Raw genomic sequence first — 20,402 nt, forward strand, 5'->3', positions numbered from 1 at the left:
GGAAAGACAATCACAGCTCTGTAGAGGATTGTAATTAGAGCAAACAACATGTGCAAAGGCCCAGAGGCTAGGAAGGCTGATCTGAGTGTGGCAGAGACAAAAGTATACACATAATATTGCCAGATTTAGCAGATAAATTGAGGATTCCCAGAGAAATATGAATCTCAGATAAACAATAAATAATTTTTTAGTATGAGTATGTTCCATACAAAGTTTAGGGCATACTTATACTAAAGATTGTTTATTATTAGCATGAAATTCACATTTAATTGAGTGTCCTGTATTTTATCTGTGACCCAATATGAAGCAATTCTGGAGATCCACTTGCCCCTTACTGATGTCAGCCCCAGCTCTGCTCATGGTAGAGGTTTCTCATCTGCCTCTATCCTTGCATCCAATTCATGAAAACCTCACAGTAAGTTTCTTGAAAAGGTCATACCCCACTGACTGGCAGAGGGAGTCCAAATGTGCTGAAATCTTTTGCTTAATGGTTTCCTTGCCAACCTTGAAAAGGAACATATTAGCCAATTGTTTTCTGATAAAGGAGGACTTGTCAGTTTTCTTCTAATAGACCACGGCACCCTTGGCCCCTGAACTCTGCAGAAGCAGCTTCTCAAATGTCGGGGGTGGGGCTCCTGGAGCAGCTCTTGCAACTCCCTCAGGACCAGGAAGGTCTAGAACTCTCTGATCATTTGTCACAGGACCATCCCCCATGCCCTGTGGATCCCTGTCTTTGCTTTCTCCTGCTTTTCTGCTCCACGACTGAGCCGTATCATCTCAGGATCCCACAGCCCTCAGAGCAAGGACACCGAACACAGGCGAGAGAAAGGAGGACAAACAGGCCTAGCGTTGCTTTGAATTCTTTTCTCTGACGGGCTGACAAGGTGATGTCCTAGCAGTGTTATAGATTCAGATGACAAGATGGCGTTGAGTTAGTTGGAAGGCCAGATGAGCCTGTGGGGAGGGAGAGAAAGAACAAGGGCCAGCAGCAGTGTCTGCGGAAGACAGGCCCCCTGCACACACTATCCAATGGTGGGACTTGAAGAGCGTACGAAACACCCTCCATAGAAATCTCCCTAAGTACTGGCCTTAACGCCAGGCACTTGATAGCCTTATTTTTGGAACTTCCCAACTGAAAATGCAAACGGCTGGTGGCCCTGTAGCAGCCTCTCCCAACTTCTTCCTCAAATATCCTCTAAGAGAAATCAATGAAAAAACACAGGGACCTACCATATATCTGGATGGGAGATAGAAAGAAAAATGAAATAATAGGTTAAAAAGTAAAGGGTACATCAACGAGAAAAAGGATTACAAGGAAGCGAAATAAAATGCTATTTCCTTGGAAATGTTCCCAGGGAATAATTTTTTGTTTCCTTTTATATCTTCAGTAGTTTCAACAGTTTTTCATGCCAACAGTGTGATCCATAAAACATTTCGCTTTCCTTTTCCTTTTCTTCTTTCAAGAGATGGCGGTTTGATGTTCCAGCAGGTGCCAATGGTGGAAATTGATGGGATGGAGCTGGTGCAGAGCAGAGCCATTCTCAACTACATCACCGCCAAACACAACCTCTATGGGAGAGACACCAAGGAGAGAGCCCTGTGCGGTATTTTTCCCGCTCTTTCATCAACAATTAATAGGAACAATTTAGGCCCTTCTTTGAGGGACCAAGACTGGGTCAGGAGGATCATGACCACCAGCAGTGTAGCCTCGGTGGTATAGACTAAAGTCCAGTACAGCTGAGACCTCAGAGGATGAGGGACAGGAAACCCGCAGTGGACTCAAGCCAGTGGGATGATAGAAGAGGATGCGGCCCGCGGAGAGAGCACTGTGGCAGAGGTCTGCAAACCCTGATGAATTCTTAGAAGGCAGGAGGATGGTGGAGTCGTGACTCCAGGTGCTCAGGCCTTTAGGAGTTGGACACCAGCCCACACCTAGAGACACAGTACAGTGTCTGAGGGTCTTCCCATAAGGCTGGGGAAGGGAAGGACCCAAAGAAGCTGATTCTTATCTTCCAGAATTTACTAGAATGGTGACTAGGAAACCTATCAGCTAGTTATACGGACTGGCCATTTGACAAGGGTTAGCAGATGTGGAACTCAAGATGCTGGGGTTACACTGAGCATTTTGATATAGGACGGAAGCAGCAGATTTACTCAGTCCAACCCTATCTGGAGCATGTCCTCCCTGTTGTGATGGGACCACATGATTAAAATTAAAACATGCTATGGACCTGTTGGCACTTATGAGAAAAGTTAAACCTATTGTTACCCTATGACTCAGCAATTCCACTACTAGGCAGATACCCAAGAGAATTGAAAATCCATCCACACTAACATTTGAACAAATGTTCATATCAGTGTTGGTTATAATCTTCAAAAAGTAGAAACAGTACAAACATCCATCAGGTGAGGAACGGATGAACAAAGCGTGGTCTATCCATACAGTGGAACATTATTTTTCTATGAAAGCACATGAAGTCCTGATGCAGGCTACAACACGGAGGAACCTTGACAACATTATGTCACATAGAAGAAACCAGTCCAAACAGCACGTATTGCTTGATTTCATTTGTATGAAACATCCAGGGCCTTCACATCCATAGAGACAGAAAGTAGTTGAGTGGTTGCCTGGGGCTGGAGGGAGGGAAGAGCATGGAATACCTGTGAAAGCATGCAGCAGCTCATTTGGAAGGGACGGAAATATCCGGGTATTAGAATGTGGTAAGGGTCGGAATTCTGCGACTTTATAAAAAATCGCAAAATTGTACACTTGAAAAGGGTGACATTATGGTAGGTGAATATAAGTCACTAAAGGTTTTATTTTTAAAATCCTCGTATAGGAAGCTCTGCAACATTAAAAAAAATCACTTGGATTGTGCACTGGTTGAAACTGTATAAAGAATTGCACCATCAGGAGATATTTTAGGTGGAGTCTCAAGAAATGCAAACATGGTCAGTGTTGGGCAGCAGCACACGGAGAGGGCTGTGAACCACGTACTATGAGAATCATTGTAGGAACTGCTAACACTGGGCATTATGTGGCCTGGGTGGTGTAACAAGATGAGCGGGAGAGGGACATGGTTGAGATAGCTGGGCCAGGGACTCCCTGTGGAGGTGACTTAGGTGGCAGGTCTTTGGGCGTGTGAATCACACTGAGTTTCTGCAGAGAACAAACCCAGCAGAGCTGGCAAACCCTAGCTAGGGTCTCAGTGGTTACTTGCAATGATTTCACCAATGTCTCTCATGCCTGTGACTCAGGGCAGGTCACCCATAATCTCGGTCCTTATGTTTGGTCATGTGTATAACAAAAATTTTAACATATATCTACCTGAAAAGCTTGTTCTAGAATGAAATGTGAAAATCAGGGAGAACTCATAGGTGAATGACTGGTCTATAAAAATGCTCCCAATGGAGGTGAATTCCTTTGCCACCTCCTGATGCTCCATTCTTTTGCTTTTAAAAAAAATTTTATTGAGGTCATAATTGTTTATAGCATTGTGAAATTTCAGGTGTACATTACTCCTTATCAGTCACCATACAGATGTGCCCCTTTAGCCCTTTTGCTTACCCCCCAACCCCCTTCCCAACTGGTAACCACTAATTTGTTCTCTCTACCCATGTATTTGTTTACCTTCCACATTTGAGTGAAATCACGTGATGTTTGTCTTTCTCAGACAGGCTTATTTTGCTTAACATCATACCCTCATGTCAATCCATGTTGTTACAAATGGGATGATTTTGTCTTTTTTTATGGCTTAGAAGTATTCCACTGTATATGTATTTATACACATACACACAACATCTTCTTTATCCAATCATCAGTGGATGGGCACTTGGTTTGCTTCCACCTGTTAGCTATTATGAATAGTTCTGCAACGAACCTAGGGGTGCATAAGTCTCTTTGATTGTTGATTTCAAGTTCTTTGGATAAATATCCAGTAGTGGGATAGCTGGGTCCTATGGTATTTCTGTTTTTAATTTTTTGATAAATCTCCATACTGTTTTCCAAAGTGGCTGCATCAGTTTGCATTCCCACCAGCAGTGTATGAGGGTTCCCTTTTCTCCACATCTTCTCCAACATTGGTTGTTTTTTCCCTTGGTGATTATAGCCATGCTAACAGGTGTAAGGTGATATCTTATAGTACTTTTGATTTTCATTTCCCTAATAATTAATGATGTTGAACATCTTTTCATGTGCCTGTTGGCCATCTGTATATCTTCTTTGCAAAAATGTCTGTTCAGATTCTCTGGCCATTTTTTGATTGCGTTTTTTGCTTTTTTGTTGTTGAGTTGTATGAGTTCTTGATACAGTTGGGAGATTAACTCCTTGTCAGATAGATGATTTGCAAATATTTTCTCCCAGTTAGTGTGTTGTCTCTTCATTTTGTTCCTGCTGTCCTCAGCCTTGCAGAAGCTCTTTAGTCTGATGTAGTCCAATTTGTTTATTTTTTCCTTTCTTTCCCTTGCCTGAGTGGACATGGTTTTCAAAAAGATGCTGCTGAGACTGATGTCAGAGTGTACTGCCTACATTTTCTTTTAGGACTTTTATGGTTTCACGTCTTAGCTTCAAGTCTTTAGTCTATTTTGAGTTAATTTTTCTGTATGGTGTAAGATAATGGTCTACTTTCATACTTTTGCATGTGGCTGTCCAGTTTTCCCAACACCATTTATTGAAGAGACTTTCCTTTCTCCATTGCACGTCCTTGGCTCCTTTGTTGAAGACTGGTTATGCGTAGATGTGTGGTTTTATTTCTGGGCTTTCAATTCTGTTCCATTTATCTGTGTGTCTGTTTTTGTATCAGTACCATGCTCTTTTGGTTACCATAGCTTTGTAGTATATTTTGAAGTCAGAGATTGTGATGCCTCCAGTTTTGTTCTTTTTTCTCAGCATTGCCGTAGGTATTTGGGATCCTTTGTTGTTCCATATGAATTTTAGGATTCCTTGTTCTATTTTCCTGAAGAATGTCATTGGGATTCTGATTGAGATTGCATTGAATCTGTAGATTTCTTCAGGTTACATGGACATTTTAACTATCTTTATTCTTCTAATCCATGTGCATGGAATATCTTTCCATTTCTTTATGGCATTCTTGGTTTGTTTCAATAATGTCTTACAGTTTTCATTGTACAGGTCTTTCACCTCCTTGGTTAACTTTATTCCTAGATAGTTTATTCTTTTTGTTGTAATTGTCACTAGGATTGTATTCTTGAGACACCAAGAACAACTCCATGCCCACTTCGATGACTTAGTGTTTGAGTCTGGGCTTGGGAATTCCCCAAAACTCCCCCCACACTTCCACCTGCCTGACATCTGTGTTCATTCACCCATGTCTTCAAAATATATTTCTGGTTATCACTCAAATGCAATATGCGGACCTTGCTTGGATCCTGATGCAATATAACAAAAGAAGGAAATACGTCTACATGTAAACCAGAAGAACGATGTCAGAGAAGGATCAGCAGAATGTGTGTGTTTCCAGGTAAGCAAGAGGATGCTGGCGAGATGTGATCATTTCATCAAGTGTAGGCAGGGAGAACTGCCCGAGTGCTGAGAACAGCTGGAGGGACAAGCAGTGGATCCCCCATTCCAATGGCTGGAACCCATGCATAGGGGACCTGGGCACAGGACAGAGTCCAAAGTGCCCGGATCTGGAGGTAGTGGCAGCAGGGTGGGCCTGAGGAGAGAGGCACGTGGGGTGCAGGGTCCAGGGGCAGAACGAGGGATCTGCCGCATTTAGGGCTACTCAAGGTTGTGGTTAATGACGTGCCAGAGACTCGAATCTTCGCCGAAAACTTCCTGCAATCCAGGTTAAGTAATCAGTGAGGATCACTAATCTTTCTGCATGAGCTAAATACAAAGAGCCCTTAAATGATATTTGAGAAAAAGTCTGGAGAGACATAGATATACTATATCTTATTCCTATTGGATCTCTATGGGTCAAGAGATAGATAGAAAGACCGATAGACATAGACACACAGACAGAGAGATATATAGATAGATAAACACATACATACATACATACATACATAGACAGACAGAGAGAGAGAGATAGATAGATAGACAGACAGATTGATACACAGACAAAGAAAGCAAACACGTGTCCTATCTGGTGTTTTCAAACTCACTCATCTCCCAGGAACTGGGAGCAGGAGGGAAGTTGCATTTGCTGATGCCTATGATGAATTTTTCTGTACATTATCTCATTTAACTTTCTCTACAGCCCTCAAAAGTTGAGATCACTCTAATTTAAGAAGAGATAATTGCGGTGCAGAGATGAAACAACCTGCCGGGGTCACTGTTCCTCGTGAGGAAAGGAGCTGGGCTTTGGCTCCTGTCTCCCTTCTCTCTGCTAAGAAATGCTGTAATCAGGACGCCCCCCCCCCCCCCCCCCCCCCCCGGCATCGCTGCTTTGGTTTACCCCTGGAATTATCGTGCACATATGCATTTGAAGAACGTAAGCCCTCTCCCCTATTAAGGTTAAATGTACTTATGCTGGTCCTCAGCGTACTCACAGTAGAGTTTTAGGAAGCAAAGTAAAGGAAGGCACACATTTATCCATGTTTCTTCTTATCAGGCCCCTAAAATCAGCTGACAGAGAGGAACTCATGAATTCTGTTTCCCTCTCTTCCTCCCCTCAACCATTAGTTGGTGGTGGATTCCCACTGGGAAACACCAAACAGGAGTCTCAGAGAGAAGCCTAGAGAGAGCCTCAGTCTCACCTGGGGCATGAAACATGAAATCACATGGCCTGTCATCCGAGGACAAATGTTTGAGCCCAGGGAAGCTGCTGTGTGTCCGTGAACTCGTTTTCTCGTCTTTAAAGTAGGACATTGGAAGCTAAGGCCTGGGTTGTTGTCGAGGGTAGACACACTTGCTGGACAGTGAGTGAGGATCAGGAACATACGTGTGTGAATTGGGCACATCGTGGAATCTCTCTAGTTCTCATTTTCTGTTGACCAGGCAAAGTTTTATGATATGATGACCTTTGCTCCAGTCTTGACGGGTGTCGGCCGGGGGTGCCTCTGGAAACCTCCTAATGGGAGGTGGGGAAAGTTGCCTTAAGGAAGAGAATTATGATAAAATATTATCTAAGGTAAGCGCTCCCTTCCCTTTGTAACTTGATCCTCAGTCACAGGGAAGGGAACTGAGTGTGAGTCACTTGGCTCAGTGAACCTTAGGCCACAGCAAACACATCTCCCACCATAGTGCCAGCTTTAGTCTCCTGTTCATTCTGCTCCTCATAGCACCTCCATTTCCCATGATAGGAAACCACTAACTCTAATATCTCCAATTACAAGACAGATGAGTTGATTAAGTATGTTTCCAAAGGAGTTTTTACTTCCTAAATGTTAGACTATTGAGACGTCATTAAAGATGTGGATACTGAAAACATTTTGATACCAAATTCAAGTCACACACACTTACTCAGAGATAACTTCACTGGGTAAAGAGAAGCATATTTTTGTCCCAAACTCCACAACAATACAATTTTGCAAGGAGACTCTTAATGTTTTCTAAACAGAGCCTGGGATTTGGAGAGAAAATGCAAGTGTTCCTCTGTAAGTCCTGGCTTTGGGACTCCCGCTTGTAACAAGTCCTCTGTGCTTCCACTCACACCCACGAGAGAACCAGCCATGTCCCCTGTTGGAGCCACTGAGTGTCAGTCTCTGGTCCCCTGCTGTGTCGACTACCCACGCAGCCTGGGATGGAACAAGGGCTTTCAGAGTTTGCTGACTGGACACAACCAGTGTCTCTCTTACCATCACAGTGACCAAACGAGTGTGCACACATCCACGCGTGCAACACACTTATGACTGAAGCTAAAACTCCTGAAATGATGCTCCCCTTGTCTCCATATGGTGCACTTGGACAGTGTCTATTGTCTTCTATCTCATTTTAAATATTAGTCGATTTCACAGTCCTCTAAAGGATTTTCATGCATATTTTGAAAACCACTACTACAGAAAATGAGTCCTAGACTTTGGTTTCAGATAGAAGTGGGTTTGAATCCCAGGACCACCACCTACATTGGGCAAGTGACTCTAGAATCCTCCGTCTCCCGAGCTGTAAAATGAGAGTAATAGCAGAGTCCACCTCAGCTGATTTCTGTAGGATTCAATGAAGATCTATTTGTGAACATTCATTGTATGTCACACAGTGACCAAATGTTAGTTCCACTCCATGTACCGTAAAGTTAACGTAGTAACATCCCTTTTTTGAGATTATAAGTAGAGGTAGAATGTAGAATTCCATAAGAAGGAAGGAATCAGCATCCTGTGTCTGTGCAAAGGATTAGGATCTCTGGAGCTACAGCTAAGCGAGTCTGAGCCCTAATTCCAGCTCTGGAACAAATGTTGCATTAACTCTGCTCCCTCTGCCTCCTCGCTGTCAGGGAAGTCCTCTGGTTGAAGGCCCTCACAGGTTCCCAGGGCCTGCCTCTGTGTGGGTTCCAGCCCTGCCCTCCCTTTAGTCCTGGGCTGGATTTCCATGTCCATCACCTGCTGGAGTGTGACTGTGGATGTGTCATTTAACCTCTAAGCCATGGTCTCATTCCCTAAAAATGGGGATAATGACAACTATTTCATGGGGTTGTTAGGAGATTAAAGATATAATGTTTCCATGATCTGGACCCATGGCGTAGTAGTTAAGTTTGACGCACTCTGCTTCAAGGGTCCCAGTTCGCAGGTTGGATTCTGGGTGCAGACCTGCAACACTCCTCAGCCATGCTGTGGTGGGCACCCACATACAAAATAGAGGAAGATTGGCACAGATATAAGCTCAGGGTAAATCTTCTCTGGCAAAAGAAAAAAAAAGATATATCCAAAGGGGTTAGCATTTGGTCAGGATCGTTAAGAGGAGATGTTCAATAAATATTAGTTCTCTAATCCTTCTCCCTCCCCCTAAAACCAAGCACACATACTTACCACAGACTCTCACCTATTAGGCTGCTAAGCCCACCAGATTTTACCCAGTGGAGACTGGAGAATGGTTTGATGCAGTTTCTTGGGCTCGGCTCCTGAGGGTGAGAAGTTGGGCCAAGGAAGGCATTCCAGGGACTCTCCAAGTCTGCCAGGAAGGAGGCAGACCCTTCCTCAGCATTGTTGGTGCTGTTAACCATGGATCTTAAAGTGCAGTTTTGTTTCTGTTGTTTCATTCATTCATTCCTTCATTGATTCAGGTGGAGAGAGCCCAGGAGACAGCATCATGGCAGCGAAGCCCATGCTTCACTACTTCAGTGGACGAGGCCGGATGGAGCCGATCCGGTGGCTCCTGGCTGCTGCTGGAGTTGAGGTCGGTTCTGAGTTCGGTCATCTTCAGTTGGATCTAGAAGTGACTATCGAAGTCCTTGCTCCCATGAGCTAGGAGACTATTCTCTCTAAACCATCTGTCAAGAGTTATGCATTGAGAAAAAATACAGCGATTAAGAGATGAACAGATTTGACCTAACATAAAATTACAATTTCTTCTCATCAAAGAGCATAAACAATTAAAGTAAAGTTAAGAAGCTAACCACAATGTGTGGAATTTATTTGGATTTGGATTTAAACAAAGTGTAAAATATCATTTATGACATTTATTCAATAATTAGAAACATGAACATGATCAAATACCAGATAATATTAAAGAATTATCTTTGATGCTTTAGGCGTGATAATGTACTGTGCTTATTGTTTAAGTAGTTCTTATGTTTAAAAGGTGCACATTGAAGTGTTTAAAAATGAAATATATGACATTTCTGATTTTTCAAATTACTACGAGAGAGAGAGTCATGGGCATACATATGACAGGAGTCTGGCTTGACTTGGTTATTATGGTACTGGATGAAGGGTACATGGAGCAGCAATATAGTTTCCTGTTTATTTTCATGCATGCTAGAAATTTCCTTAATAAAATCAGAAAAATTAAATAGAACAAAAGCTAAGATAGAGCCAGAAACATAGGAAGAGTGAATGGTCAGTAACCGCCTGTGAAACATGTAACTGACTCACTCAGCAGTGCCAGGTGCAGATACTCAGATGAACAAGACAGATGCAGGCTCTGTCCTCATGAAGCTTATGTTCTACTGAGGTTGCACACAAGTAAGGAGGTAATTAAAAGGAAGGAAGAGCATCTAGGAGGACACCCAAGCATTTACGGGGCCAAAATGCCATAGTCCCAGTGGAAAGCTGGTAGGTTTTCCTGGGACTCTGTTGAGCGCTACCCTCTGGAGGTGTCACAGAGAAAAACATTTCTCAGCCCAGATCAGACGGACCAGCAACTCTGGGAGGGTTTTCCAGGCAGGAGTCATGGACGAGCTCGGGAGGTCTTGTCCCCATGGGAGCAGAAGAGGTGGGTTCCAGGTGAAGTGGCATCCTGTGACAGGAACCTCTACTGTGCTGTCTCCAGGGTCAGCTGTGGGGTTCAGGGATGTGTTGAGAGCCCCTGGGCGGGGTGAGTTCAGCACAGGAGGGGGAAGTAGGGGAGATGCTGAGCGCATGCCAGGCTTCCTCTTCTCCATCAGCTTCACTGAAGAGAGGGGTGCAGCAGGACTTACCAGAGGCTCTTTGTCAGGCCTTCTGGGTTCTCTGTGCCCAAAGGCTGGTCCTCACCATCCCATCCATCTCCGTTAGCCTCACAAACACCATCTCACCAGCCAACCCTCCCTTGATGACCAGCCACCATCCCTTATGTTTGTCTGGAACTGGGTGCTTTAGGAGTTGCTGCACCCCCACCTCACTATCTCTAGAGTCTGATCCTGTGGAGCCATGTGGATCTACAATAAACGCTTCCACTGGACAAGTTAGAATTCCCCAGATTCCCAAGCTTTTCACCATCAAGAACCCCTTTAAACCATAGCAGCCACTGCAAACAGCACTACTAGTTATACTTGGTGTGTGTGGCCTGGGTCCTGTAATCTGTATTTTAACACAACATATTCCACATAAGAAAATGTTCTCCCTGCATTTGATAGAGGAGGAAATGAGGCCTGGAGATGCTAAGTGCCTGTGCCCCTATCACACAGCTACCGTGAGGCAGACGCAAGACTGGAACCAAATCGCATCAACGCTGAGATCTGTTTTCTTGACACTGGTCTCTTTTGACTTTTGGTTTGATCGATTCTGCCGATTAAGTAAACTGCATGATCATATACTGACTGATTTTCATATTTGTATTGAAACCCCACAAGCACTCAGAGCTTCTGGTCAGATGACGGCCTTGTTGCCGACTGCCCTCCAACCAGAGAGACTTGCCTCAGGAGAAGAAGAATCTACACAAAGGTCTACGTCCTGAATGTAGGTCAAGGACGGAGCAGAGGTTCAGCAATGTTAGGTAGCTTTAAGTTTAAAAAAAAAAAAAAAAGCAGAGGGAATGGTCAGATGAAATAGCAACCAATTTTAAAAATCCTGACAACTTGTGTTTATGGAGCACCTCATGTATACATGGTACTGTTTAAATGCCTTAGCATACCTTACTGGTTTAATCTTCACACCAACTTATAACCTAGGTGCCGTAACTATGCTCATTATACAGATGAGGATACTGAGACATGAGGAGATTCGGTGACATGTCCAACTTCAAGAGGCAGCACGTGTAAGAAATGATGCTCAAATCCAGGCAGTCATATCAGAAACCAAAGTTTCTCGATTAAAAATCAATATTTTTAAACTAGTTTGGCAACTCATTTTCCTTTCTTAAATTGGGATTCTAATCAAGGGTGTCCCACTTTTCCAGGAGAGGACATTCTGAATCTTAGAGTTAAAGCTGTGCAGCAACCAGGACTCATTTTATACGAAGTGGGCCCTCATGGGATGGAGTGATGTCAATGATAGCAGAAGTCAGCATCTGAGATGGTCGTGGCCCCCTGGTGTACCCTGTGCTGGGGGACACACAATGTCCTGTCCTGACCTCACCTAGAGAGACAGGCTTTCCTGAGATACTAAACCCCAAAACTAGAGGAACTTCCCAGTCCCCTCCCTCCGTGACATCCCCCTCCCCAATGACCAGGATCATCCACAGAGGTGGAAACAAGGTGGAGGTGAATTGAAACCTCAAGAATGAGCTGTTACCTGCTGTCCCCCACGCTCTTTCCTGGAAGGCTCTACCTAAATTTCCGGTTGCCCTGATCATACTCCCCTGTGTACTCTGACAAGCTCAGAAATCTCCCTTCTCCTTATTATGTGCTGGACAGGGGTCATTCAAGTTTAAAACTTTTATAATGCTGTGGAATGAAAGAACAGGAACTCACTTACTGTTTCTGCTTTCCAGTTTGAAGAGACATTTATAGACACACCAGAGGACTTTGAAAAGCTAAGAAATGGTAAGACCAAGCATCTAAGTTCCTCTGATGAGAGGATCTAGTCGAAGTCATGTGTTGAGGATGTAACCCCAGGAAATGCCTATGTGTGTGTACCCTGGGAGTTTGGGGCCAAGGAGAGGGAAAGAAGTGGTTCAGATGTATGGGATGGGGCTCCCTGAGCAGCTTTGGTAACTCCCTCAGGACCAGGAAGGGCTGAAACTCTCTGAGTATTTGCTACAGGACCATCCCCGGTGTCCCGTGGATCCCTCTCTTTGCTTTCTCTTGCTTTTCTGCACCACGACTGAGCTGTATCAGCTCAGGATCCCACAGCCTCCCAGAAAGGACATCAAACACATGCAATAGAGTGAAAGAGGAGAAACAGGCCCAGCAGTTGCCTAGAATTCTCTCCCTGATGGGTTGGCCAAAGTGAAGTCCTAGCTCTATTATAGCACAGATCACAAGATGGTGTTGTGAGAGTTGGAACGCCAGGTAAGTGAGTGAGGAGGGAGAGAAAGAGGGAGGCCAGCTGGACTGGGTGGAGAAAACAGGGCCCCCCACCACACACTATCCAATGGTGGAATTTGAAGCACATACAAATCACCCTCCGTAGAAATCTCCCTTGCTATGGCCTAATGCCAGCAGCACCATAGACTTGTTCTCGGAACTTCCCAACTGAAAAGGCAAATGGCTGGTGGTCCTGTTGCAGCTTCTCCCAACTTCTTCCTCAAATATCCATGATGAGAAATCGAGCACAGGAAATACAGGGACCTACTGAGTATCTGGATGGGGAATAAAAATGTAAATGTAATAACAGGTTAAAAAGTGAAGGGAGGCTTGATAAGCAAAAGAAGGACTGTGGGAAGCTCACAACAACTGCTCTTCTATTAAAGCGTTATCCAGTAATTTTCATTTCATTTTATATCTCTAGTCATTTCAACAAACAGTTTTTCATCCTCAAAGAATAAGATCCATAAAACATTTCACTCTACTTTTCCTTTTCTTCCTTCAAAAGATGGGAGTTTGATGTTCCCGCAGGTGCCAGTGGTGGAAATTGATGGGATGGAGCTGGTGCAGAGCAGACCCATCCTCAACTACAACGCCGCCAAACACAACCTCTCTGGGAGAGACACCAAGGAGAGAGCCCTGTGCGGTATTTTTCCTGCTCTTTCACCTACAATTAATAGGAACACGTTAGGTCCTTCCCTGAGGAGGCAGGACCATGTTAGGGGGATCATGACCACCAGCAGTGTGGCCTCGGTGGTGTAGACTGAGTTCCAGTACAGCAGAGACCTCGGAGGATGAGGGACAGGAAAACTGCAGGGGACTCAAGCCAGTGGGATTATAGAAGAGGATGCAGCCCACAGAGAGGGCACAGTGACAGAGGTCTGCAAACCCTGTTGAACTAAGAAGCCAGGAGGATGGTGGAGTCATGACTCCATGTGTTCAGGCCTTTAAGACCTGGACACCAGCCCACAGCCAGAGATGAGGGGCAAAGTGTCTGAGGGTCTAGAGGATAAGGCTGGGGAACGAAGGACCCAAAGAAGCTGATTCTCAAATTCCAGAATTTACCAGAATGATGACCAGGAGCCTAAGTTATAACCCAGTTATATGCATGGGCCATTTGACAAGGATTAGAAACGTTGAGGACAAGATGCTGGGGTTACAGTGAACACTTTTATCCAGGGCTGAAGCAGCAGATTTATTCAATACAACCTTATCTGGGCAGTCTCTTCCCTGTTGTGATGGGAACACATGATAAAAATTAAAACCGTGTAAGGAACTGTGGCAGTTACTCAAAAGTTAAACATAGAGTTACCATATAACTCAGCTATTCCACCACTAGGTGTGTACTCCAGAGAATCGAAAATCCATACACACTAACACTTGTAGAGAATGTTCATAACCATGTAGTTCATAATCTTCAAAAGTGGAAACAGACCATTGTCCATTAAGTGATGAACAGATGAACAAAGAGTGGTCTGTCCACACAATGGAGTAATATTTTTCCATGAAAAGAAATGAAGTCCTGAGGCAGGCTACAACACGGATGAACCTTGACAACATTATGACACATAAAAGAATCCAGACACAAACAGCACATATTCCATGATTTCCTTTGCATGAAACATCCAGAACATTCATATGACAGAAACAGAAAATGGTTTAGTAATTGCCTAGGGCTGGAGGGAGGGAAGAGTGTTGAATGCCTGTGAAAGCACAGCAGCTCCTCGGGAGAGGTGGAAATAGTCTGAAATTAGAGTGTGGTGGTGGTACACAATTCTTAGACCGTACTAAAATTCACAAAATTGTACAGTTGAAAAGGATGACATTATGGTAGGTGAATTATATGTCAATAAAGCTTTGATTTTTAAAAACCTCTCACAGGAAGCTTCGTTTGGAATACGCAAAGCAAATCACCTGGCTTGTGCTCTGGTGGGAACTGAATGAAGAATCACACCATTTCAGGGGATACTTTAGGTTTGTTCTTGAGAAATGCAAACATGGTCAGCATTAGGCAGCGGTACCTGGAGAGGGCTGTGAACCATGTTCTATGGAAATCATTGGAAGAGCTGCTAACATCGGGCACTATGTGGGCTGGGTGGTGTAACAGGTTGAGAGGCAGAGGGACATGGCTGAGACAGCAATGCCAGGGACTCCCTGTGGAGGTGACTTAGGTGGCAGGTCTTTGGCCGTGTGAATCACAATGAGTTTGTGCACACAAAAAACCGAGCAGAGCTGGCAAACCCTAGCTAGGGTCTCAGTGGTCACTTGCAGTGATTCCAGCAATGTCTCTCATGCTTGTGACTCAGGGCAGGTCACCAATGCTCCTAGTCCTCACGTTTAGTCATGCAGATAACAAAAATTTTAACATAACAAAATTTTACCAAATATCTGCCTCGAAAGGTTGTTATAAAATTAAATGTGAAAATTCAGAAAAAATCATGAGTGGATGACTGGCCTATGTATATGCAGGTGGATTCCTCTGCCACCTCCTGGTGCCCCATTCCTTTATATTTTTAAACTATAAAACCAACGGCAGAAGAGATTTGACACTTTGGCCATTTTTGTCTTTCAGGATTGATATGTACATAGAAGGTGTGGCAGATGTGAATGAAATGATCCTGCTTTTACCCATAAGCCCACCTGCTGAAAAAGATGCTAAGATTACCCTGATCAAAGACAGAACAGCAAATCATTATTTGCCTGCATTTGAAAAAGTGAGTTGGCTGTTCAGCATCCTGGGGGCACTGAGATTAGAGGAGAAAGAAGAGAACTGGGCATTCCTGGGACAAGGACCTTCACTCCCAGTCAACCTTCCTGAATCCTAGTTAATGGAGCATCCTGACTCTCAAGGCATTTTATAACAATGCACTGTGAGGAAGAATTGTAGCAGTTCTAGCCAAGTTATAATTGCCAGCAAAACTTCAATTTACTCGGATCCAATCTAGAATTCTCTCTTCAGTGGAATTTCGAGGTCTTAGAGCTTGGGCTGTGGAAGGCTCTGAAAGCCACACTAGAGATTGGCACAGATCTTGCAGAACACCATAGAGGGGCTTAGCTCCAAGAGGAACACGATGAAAGCAATACATCAGAACAAATTCTGTGGCCAGCTCCCATGGCCTAGCATTTAAGTTCAGGGCACTCCACAGGGGCCTGGGTTGGGTTCTCAGGTGTGGACCTACACCACTCTGTTAGCGCCATGCTGTGCTGGTGGCCCACATACTAAAAAATAGAGGAAGATTGGCATGGATGTTAACTCAGGGAGAATATACCTCAGCAAAAAGAGAAAATATTCTGGTATCAATTGTAGGGAGACATGAGACCAGCTGCCCATCAGGAGATTGTGGTAGAATTTCAGGGAATGGACGAGATGTGTCGAAACAGAGATGGGGGTCGTAGATAAAGAAGAAGAGAGAGATGAAAGGATGTTAAGGGGAAATGATCTACAAATTTGGGAGCATGGTTATTATATTTTTGAGGAAAGTCATGCAAGCTAAGGAAATAAAGTTCCATCATTAGACATAGCACCTGTGCTAGTGGATATTTCTCTTTGAAGGTCAAGGAGGACATTTCAAGACCACAACTACCTGAAATCATGCTAAATAGAAATCAGGAACCAAAACTTGATTGTGAGAGATACAGGAGCCTTACATGTAAATAACGGATTGATCTCGACCTCCCCATCATTATAGAGCATGAAATCATTCTTTCATTCATTCAACAAGTGTGCACTCAGTGCTAGTGTGTCAGCTCCTGTTCACGGAGGGAAGAGTGTAGTACTAACCACGAAGTCCACTCTCCTGGCCCTTGTGGTGCTGAGAGTTCAGCATGTTCACAGGGTGGCAAGCTCCTCAGTCACTGCAGTTTGAGGACATCTGTCCTCTGAGATCAAAGAGCCCTGTGGTGACATAACTGAAAGATGCTCATTACAATATGGCATTTGATGCTTCATTATATTATTTGTTTTTATCCATGCTTCTATGAGCATACATATTCTGGAAGGGTCTTTGCCAAATTCTTATGATCTTTAGTTGGTGGTGCCATGTGTGTTTTTTCCATTTTTTGTCTGTGATTTCCATATCTCTGCATATTTTTGACAAATATCACATATATACTGCAATATGTTATTATGAATAATTCAAAGATACATAACAGTTGAAATACAGGTACAATGAACCCATATTATCCATCACCTATATTCAAAAAATTAACCTTTTTTTATGATGTTTGCTTAATCATATCTGTCCCCATCATCCTCTCCTCCAATCAAGTACATTATTTTTTGATGCATTTTAAAGCAGGTGCAGACATCAATGCAGTCACGGCTAGATAGTTCAGCAGGCACATTAGAACATATTCCACCAATGTTGTTGACAGACACTGATTGGGTAGGAGTCAGAGCCAGTGTTGTAAGGGGACGGTGAGTTCAAGGTGACCCGGGGTTATTTCAGGTCCCAGAGAGACAGACCAGGAAATGAGGAGAGCAGAGCAGACGGGAGGAGAAAGGCAGACTGAAACAGTCTGCTGAGGACTCAGGAAGGCTGACGTGAAGGTGGAAACTTTGCCAAGGGAGAGAGGAGAAAGAAAAAAGCAGAGACAGAGATGAAGAGCCATGTCCTGAAGTTTGAGGTCTGCACACTGTAGGGTGTGAGACTGAAAGAAACAGGGCACAGTGGTGCTAAGCCCTTGACCCAGTGGAAGATGCTAGTGGTGAGCCCCAGTGATGTGGGAAGGAGAAAAGGAAATGGTATCCTAGGCTTCACTGAGGAGTGAGGGAAGAACAGCAGAGCCCACGCCTCCCGCTGTGTCAGTGATTCAGGGCCGGTGGAGAAGGTCTGGAGCTCCACATCAGCCCAGTGAGGCAGCAGAGGAGGGAGAGCGGGCTGGACAGAGCTGGGAGGAGCAGGGGGCCCAGCCTGCCTGTGCCTGTGTTCATGATGTGATTCCTCCAATTCGCCAGGTGTTAAAGAGCCATGGACAAGACTACCTGGTTGGCAACAGGCTGAGCAGGGCTGACATTCAGCTGGTGGAACTTATCTATTACGTCGAAGAGATTGACCCCAGCCTTCTGACCAACTTCCCTCTGCTGAAGGTGATCTCTTTCACAGCCCTGAGGACGGAAGACCCACACCTCCCCTCTTGGAATCTAATATTTAGCCTCTTGGGTCCCCATTATTGTCCAGGCCTCTGCTGCCCTCCAGTCTCCAAAATTATGTTCTAGGCCCTGGTCTGAGGCATGAGAAGAATCTCCTTATGCTGAAGCAATCTGTGTGGACGCTGCCCCAGGAGGATGATTTGTCTTTTACAATGAGAGGGACCCAGCATCAGCACCTCTCTCCCAGGCCTCTGTTCCATTCCGGATTCTGTCCTCTTTTCTCTGTGATTCCCTTGACCCAGGAGTGTCCTTCTCCTTCCACACCCGAGTCTGTGAGCAGCTCTCCTCCCCTCGGCTCCTGCTCCTCCTTCCACACATTGTGTTTCTCTCCACACAGTCTCCCCTCTCTCCCCGTGTCTCTCCCTCGGTGGGCAAATTGGTTTTGACGGGCCTCATGGTTTACCTTTTATATTTCCTGTCTTCAGGTCCTGCCCCCTTTCCTATATCTTTGCTTTTCCTCACTGGAGACTTTACCTGTGCTGATGTTGCACAGACACATTACTCTTCCTTGTGTTGCAAAGAGCCATGAATCCACAGGATGGGTGTGTAGGGAAGAAGACGGGGAAGAAAATGCTATTGAGCTGGATTTTCTTCTCTTATCCTCATGGCTCACCTGGTGTCCGTTCCCAGCCTCAGGCTGGTGTCGATGGAGGAGACTCAGGTGGTCCTCGTCTAGGAGGGTCTCAGATTCCCTGGCTTGTGCTAATGCCGGGCTTGGTCTTTGGCTCCACTCTGAGGCTCTGCTCTTGTGCCTTGCAGGCCCTGAAAGCCAGAATCAGCAACCTGCCCACCGTGAAGAAGTTTCTGCAGCCTGGTGGGGCGAGGAAGCCTCCAGTGGATGAGAAAATTTTAGAAAAAGCAAGAAAGATTCTCAAGTTTTGATAAAGCAGGCCTGGCCCCCAGCACAGGCAGGACCGATCTTCTGAAGTTTTCCAGCAGTGACGTGCTTGTCTTACATGTAGACCCTAACTATTGTCAGACTAATAAACTAATCCATCGTTCAAATACTAATCGAACAAAAACCCACTATGCAGTTTTACTTGCAAAGCAATCCATTTGTTTTGATCAAATATGAAATTATTATTTCCTCCTAGGATGTCTCCTGGACTTAAAGATAAATATAAGGAGAAAAAGTTTCATGGACTCTTGGATCTAATAAAAAAATTGTCATATAACAGCCATGATATACCTGGTCAAAAACAGTGAAGCTGAAATTTTCATCTGCATTCTCAGTTCCACCAAAATCGTCTTTTCCTTTAGTACTTGCTGTCTTTCTGACCCACAAGCTAAAAACTTTTTTCTCTCTTTTTATTTTTGGAAAACCACTTTTTTGCAGGTAATCAACCTTTTTTCCTGTTCACTTATGGAACTAATATTTCTTTACATGTAATATGTGATATACAGTGTCCCAGGAGCCGTAGAAATGATGACAAGCCAAACAGATAGAGTCTCTGTCCTCATGTAGTTCGCTCTAGTGAGAGAAAGAAAAAAATACATCATTCCAATCTAAAATTACGTGTACCTTGTCCATCAATTTCCTAGGGTTGCTGTAACAAATGACCACAAATTTAGTGGCTTAAAACACTGGAAATTGATTTTCTTGCCGTTCTGGGGGCTCTTGGTGCGAACTCAAGGTTGAGCAAGGCCACGCTCTCTCTGAAGCCTCAGGGAAGGATCCATCCTTGCCTCTTCCTGGGTCCTCATCCTTGCTGGCAAGCCTTGGCATTTCTTGGCTTGTAGATGCATAAGTGCAATCTCTGCCTCCATTGTCACATGGTGTGCCTCCTGTGCGTGTGTCTCTACCCAAAGTTCCATCTTCCTATAAAGATACCGGTAATTGGGTTTGGGCCCACCCTGGTACAGTATGACCTCATCTTACCTTGACGACATCTGGAAAGACCCTATTTGCAAATAAAGTCACAGTCATTGGTACCCAGGTTCAGCACTTCAGCATTTCTTCTTCTTAGGAGAGGCAAGTTAACCTACAGCACCATGTGAGGGGATGAGATAGTGCTAGGTACAACCCTAACCAGGATGCCTTTGCTGGAATCTGTGGGTCAGTCATGGTTTCTCAAAGAGGGGAGTCAGGGCTGCCGTGAGCCCTGACGGAGAGACAAGTTGCAGGTACGGAAGTGGGCAGAACCTTGATGGGGCAGCAGGGATGGAATCCAGGGAGGAGGTCAGCAGGGTGAATGGCCTAGGGAGAGAGACTGAACGCGGTGTGTTTGAGGAAGGAGGAGTGACTGGGTCTGAGTGGAGCATTGGCCATAAGGTAGGGATGAGCACCGAGGAGGTGAGGTCGGAAAACAGGGCCCAGAGTGCTCAGAACTGTGAAGACCATGACAAGGAATTTGGATTCTGTCCTAAGGAAAATAGGAACCCACTGATGTGTAGCCATACCCCTGCTTTACCAGCCTGATATACAACAGGATAAAGTCACATCTCTTAAATATTCATTTTAAGTCACT

At 44.6% G+C, this 20,402-nt stretch overlaps 2 protein-coding genes across 3 annotated transcripts in view; one reads left to right on the forward strand and one right to left on the reverse strand.

The window, feature by feature from the left end:
* GSTA1 (glutathione S-transferase alpha 1) overlaps nt 1-20,402 on the reverse strand; it is a 100,261-nt gene that overhangs the window by 52,339 nt on the left and 27,520 nt on the right. The gene's annotated exons all lie outside the window — the stretch shown is intronic.
* On the forward strand, nt 1,468-19,067 carry LOC103557993 (glutathione S-transferase A1-like). Of its 2 annotated transcripts, XM_008530782.2 has the most exons (6): nt 7,613-9,292; nt 12,248-12,299; nt 13,291-13,423; nt 15,355-15,496; nt 17,740-17,871; nt 18,694-19,067. In XM_008530782.2, exons 1-6 carry the CDS (start codon nt 9,206-9,208, stop codon nt 18,814-18,816), a joined length of 669 nt encoding a protein of 222 aa, XP_008529004.1. In that variant the 5' UTR covers nt 7,613-9,205; the 3' UTR covers nt 18,817-19,067. The 2 variants fall into 2 exon arrangements, with proteins under 2 accessions (XP_070442314.1, XP_008529004.1); XM_070586213.1 differs by lacking the exons at nt 7,613-9,292; nt 12,248-12,299; nt 13,291-13,423 and adding an exon at nt 1,468-1,599.

Source organism: Equus przewalskii, chromosome 19 (genome assembly GCF_037783145.1).
Source record: "Equus przewalskii isolate Varuska chromosome 19, EquPr2, whole genome shotgun sequence".
In the NCBI taxonomy this organism is placed as follows: Eukaryota; Metazoa; Chordata; class Mammalia; order Perissodactyla; family Equidae; genus Equus; species Equus przewalskii.

What these genes read in the sequence shown, in the direction of transcription:
- LOC103557993 (XM_008530782.2), top strand. Translation starts at nt 9,206, where the DNA reads ATGGCAGCGAAGCCCATGCTTCACTACTTCAGTGGACGAGGCCGGATG. An exon ending in TGGCTGCTGCTGGAGTTGAG is followed by an intron (nt 9,293 to 12,247) that starts GTCGGTTCTGAG and finishes TCTGCTTTCCAG; the next exon opens with TTTGAAGAGACATTTATAGA. An exon ending in CTTTGAAAAGCTAAGAAATG is followed by an intron (nt 12,300 to 13,290) that starts GTAAGACCAAGC and finishes TTCCTTCAAAAG; the next exon opens with ATGGGAGTTTGATGTTCCCG.